The sequence below is a fragment of the Lepidothrix coronata genome, unplaced genomic scaffold (assembly GCF_001604755.1).
Source record: "Lepidothrix coronata isolate B3197 unplaced genomic scaffold, Lepidothrix_coronata-1.0 Scaffold22, whole genome shotgun sequence".
Lineage (NCBI taxonomy): Eukaryota > Metazoa > Chordata > Aves > Passeriformes > Pipridae > Lepidothrix > Lepidothrix coronata.
The window spans coordinates 1,275,631-1,280,241 of NW_016690202.1; the positions used below are offsets into that span (position 1 = coordinate 1,275,631).

General features: G+C 42.5%; 1 protein-coding gene across 3 annotated transcripts in view; it reads right to left on the minus strand.

The window, feature by feature from the left end:
- The window catches only part of PAPD4 (poly(A) RNA polymerase D4, non-canonical), a 43,605-nt gene extending 39,728 nt beyond the window's left edge, over positions 1–3,877 (minus strand). For 2 of the 3 annotated variants that reach the window (XM_017808288.1, XM_017808286.1), the window contains exons 1-3: positions 3,586–3,877; positions 1,805–1,996; positions 1,068–1,205 (exon numbers count right to left, since the gene is read on the minus strand). In XM_017808288.1, coding sequence (XP_017663777.1) covers positions 1,068–1,205; positions 1,805–1,959 — 293 coding nt within the window. In that variant the 5' untranslated portion in view covers positions 1,960–1,996; positions 3,586–3,877. Of the gene's footprint in view, positions 1–1,067; positions 1,206–1,804; positions 1,997–3,242; positions 3,440–3,585 lie in introns of those variants that run through there. The other variant, XM_017808287.1, reaches the window with a different exon arrangement.
- Between the last annotated feature and the right edge of the window lie 734 nt (positions 3,878–4,611).

Consider the following 4,611-nt stretch of genomic DNA (forward strand, 5'->3'; position numbering starts at 1 on the left):
AGAGAGAGAGAGAGAGAGAGAGAGAGAGAGAGAGAGAGAGAGAGTGTAATTCCTATAGTTCGCAGCTTAACCCTATGATTAAAAGACAGTTTCTACAAAGTTCAGATACCAACATTCAATGACGTATCTACTTCACTAAAAGCAAGTATTCTATAGAACATGTGTGCTCATCCTAGATATTATGTGAAACAAATCTGGAATGGATAAAGAGACCACGCAACTGCCGAAGTGCAGTTACCCTGGAAGTGAATTGATGCAGCTTAAAGGCAAGTATCAGCACTAGCCAACTTAAACCCAAATGGCAGGTTTGGTTAAGTTGATTGCAAATCTCCCAACATGGCACAGCCTTCTATAAAACAGACTGCTCAAGAGGAAAAGATGCATGCAGCATGAAATGAGGAACTTCCTTAGTTCATGGGATAATTATAGTTACATATTCAGCTATAACTTAATAACATATTGTACTTATTTTTTCATCTGTTAGATCTGAAAGAGAAAGAGCATACAGGAAATAGTTCTGAAGACAGGTTATATAAACTTTCTTCCCCCTCAGCTGATTCACAGAATTATTACAAACACATATCAACTACTATACCTGAACCTGTATGTATGTTTGAATTTAACACTTTGTATTTGAAAAATAAAGCATCACATAAATAAGAAAATCAGGAAAAACATGTAATGTGTCATGAAAAACAAGACATAAAATCTTGAGGGTGCACTCTTTAACAGGAAAAGAACATTTGTTGACACACACCTGCTTAATAGTCAATTACATACGGACTACAATTTATTGTAGCATTAAAAAAAATCACCTAAATCACAGGTCTGCAAGCCTAGAGCTGTTGGAAGAGAAAACCTAGGTACAGGAAGTCACTTATGAGTACTAAGATTCTCAAAAACATGAATGCTGTTTCATTAACACATTACCTGCTTCATTAAAAAAAGTATTCAGTATTGCAATTTTTAACATAACTCAAGTTGCATAAGTAATTGATACTAGATGAGCTTCGCCATGGGAACATTACAACCAGTGTTAGTCATAGAAGAACATACAAAGAACTTACTTTCTTCCTTGAAACGATGTGAGGGCACCTGATGTAGACACTGGACTGACATTTCCATAAGTCATTGGTTGCAGTGTAGCAGTTGAAGTAACAGCTGGAGTAGCTGCAAGGTTCCCACTCAAAAGAGCTCTAGAAAGACTACAGTCCATAACTATTATTATTAAGATAAGATGATTTTTATGGATTGGTAGTTCTCGTTAAATGAGTACTAAACTCTACAAGTCCTGTCATTTTTTCTCTTAGAAGCAATGAGTCTTTCTTTTCTATTCAAAACGAAAACATATTTTAGTATATGATATGTACTTTATTAAAAACCAGAAAATTATCATTCTTGACAGCACATGTGTAAGAAGGGGTTAGCAAACAAATTAACTTAAGGCACTGTTAAATTCAAAAGTCAAAAGAACACTATAGTGTCTACAAATATAGACCCAAGAAGAGATGTTTCTTCCCCTTCACATCTTCTCCCTGTTCTTCCCAACAAACAAATATAATTGAAGCCCTTTAAAACTGAACTGTGGATTAACAGTCAGTGCAACCGCATTTCATGCACTATGCACAATGCAGGCGAGTGTTAAGACTTGCAGGTCACCAACAGAAATTATATAGTTCTGTTTTACAGGTGACACCTCCATATTTTTGAAGTTCAATGCAGTTTAATGTTAAAAATAGTGAAAACCATCCGCCATAAACAGAAATACTTCTTTCAAACCCAATCGTCACCTTACTGTACTTACACTGCAGCGCGAAAATTCAACGGAGGAACAACAGTTTGCTGGTGAGAAAGAAGAGTAGGAGGTATATTTATGGGAAGTACATTGAAGAAATTACTCTGTTGCTGATGCTTTGAAGGGAAGGGTGGACGACCCAAGTTGGAAGAATTTGGGAACATCCTCCTTTCTACTTGAAGTGAACATGTATCCTTTTACCTACATGAAAAAAAAAAGAAATAATGGTATTGAAATTAGGCAAAAAGAAATACTAGTTGCCTTTTAAAGTCTTGGTTTAAAAATTCAAGTAATCTAGATTATACTTCCAAGAATTGCTACAGAGAATTGTCATTGCAGGCTAGCTTTTATTGCCTTTCAGGACAAGAAACTAAACAAAAATACTGTACACTCTAAAGTTTCACAATTACTACTTACTTTATTTATGTTTAAAAATGGATTTTTATTTGCTCCTCTCTGTTTTAAATTTAATTTTTGAAAAATTACATGTCACAAGGTATAAGAATGTTCATCTCAAGGAAAAGCAATGCATTACAGTGTAATATGTTTCATATTCAAACATTCCACAGTAAGGTCCACAGTATATGGGAAGAAATACTTGACTACACCATAAGAAGATGAAGATGCAGCAGATCACAATCTATAAGTTAATACTTTTTTCATGACATGACACATAAAAAAGCAGCCAAATTATGACAGGAATTGCAAATAATCTCCTCACGCTTTAAGAATATCATACATATAGTAATATTTTACTGAATGGCCTCTGTGATAAAAAAATATAGGTTCACTACCTTTTAAACTTAGAATTGATTCTGGCAAAACTGGCCATGTTTAACCTCCTGGGACAGCTTTGACTGTCACTGCAGACAGCATTAGCACAGAGCGTAGGAAAATGAGTAACAAGGAGTTTATGTGCTCAGGTTTGACTTTGTTCCTTACTTCATGTGATGACAACCCACACTAGTGAAAACCCAGTAATACATACATGGACATCACTGCAATAGCTCCATGAAAAAAAAGTATCATGATTAATGCTCTCACAGTTCTTCCTCTTTCTTTTTTTTTCCCCTCTTTGGAGAGGTGGACGAGGGGAAGCATTATGTACTAATGTAAGTTATTACTTGCATGTTCACTTTCAATTCTGCTAAATGAACGAACCGAACTGCATGCCAACAAAGTCACTTGACATTTACATTTAATATGAATGATTATTTATGTGCTGTCTAAACTCTTTCTTTTCTCGTAGACAGAACAACTGTTAACACGCCTCATTCCTCTCTGAGCAGACCAGGCACTCTTCACACCACACACAGGATACGAAAGCCGTTTATGGAAACAATTAGCTAGTAATAGGACCATTCATGAGAATCCAAGAGGTGCAGAAGAAACACCATTTAGCCTTTGAAGCAATAAATACCAGGAAGAGAAACAGCGGAGGAGTTACCTTTCCCACACCAAAACAACGCAGCAACACCGCAGCCTCACAGCAGCGACAGCGACAATTACCGTACATTCCGGCAGAGATTACATCGGCAGGAACTACCAGGCTCTCCAGAAAAAGTTTCATAACTTACAGTCCCGGTACCATTGTCCCGGCGGGCACCGTTTCCAAACCAGCGCGTTCTTCTCGCAGAGCCCGTGCAGGGAGCCCGGCCCACGGATCCCCGACAGCCCCTGGTGACACCGCCAGGACAGGTGTCTGGTGCCACTGCCACGCCTGCGGCCCAGGTCCGACCCCCGGCACCGCTCCCCGTCACATCCACACGGGATTCACACGGGATACTCACGCCAAGCCTGGGTGGAGGCACGCGGGGCGGGCCCGCGGGCAGCACCGAGCAGGGCCGGCAGCGGAGACCAGCTCTGGCAGCTGAGCCTCGTTCTGTCCGCCGGATGTAGGGACGCCACAGGAAGCGCCCGGGATGCGGCGGAAGGACTCAGGATGCGGCAGGAAAGGCCCGGAATGCGGCAGGAAAGGCCCGGAATGCGGCAGGAAGGTCTCGGAATGCGGCAGGAAGGGAAGGGCCCCTTCCGCCGGCTCCCGCGCCACTTCCGCACCGCCACGGGCAGACGCCCCTTAGAGGCCTGGTTGGGCGGAGAGCGGGGCGCATGTGCGGGGTGGGCGGGGTGGGACAGGGACAGGGACAGGGAGGGGCAGGAGGCGTGGTAACAGTGCCAGCCGGGCATAGCGGGGGCTGTGAGAGTCATGTCCGTGCAGCTGATTTGCTTTCTACAGGTGCTGGCCGACTGTAATTGAGCTGCCGTTCAGGAGCGTGTTAAAAGTATAGTATTTGGCTAAATCAGTTAGGATTGTAGGTGTGCTAGGATAAACCCGAGGTCACGAACGGGCTGAAATGCCTGCACCCTGAGGAGTGAAAAGTTCGGAAGACAGAAGCAGAATCTCAGAATCATCAAGGCTGGAATAGAGTTCATCCAGCCACCGACCAGCGCTGTCTCTGTAACCACTAAACCATCATCCAGCACCAGAACCAGTCACTCCTTGAGCATGTCCATGGATGGTGTCTGCAAGACCTCCCTGGGCAACCTATTCCAATGCCTGACCACCCTAACAGTGAAAAAAAATTTTCTAATACCTGCTCTGAATCCCCTCTGTCTCAGCTTAAGGCCATTTCCTCTTGTCTTCTCACTGCAGGCAGAGACCTGTCCCCACCTCACTACAACTTCCTTTCAGGTGGTTGTAGAGAGTGATGAGATCCCCCCAAGCATCCTCTTCTTGAGACTGAACAAAGTGAGCTCCCTCAGCCATTCCCCATAAGATACGTTTTCCAGACCTTTCACAAGCCTTATTGCCCTTC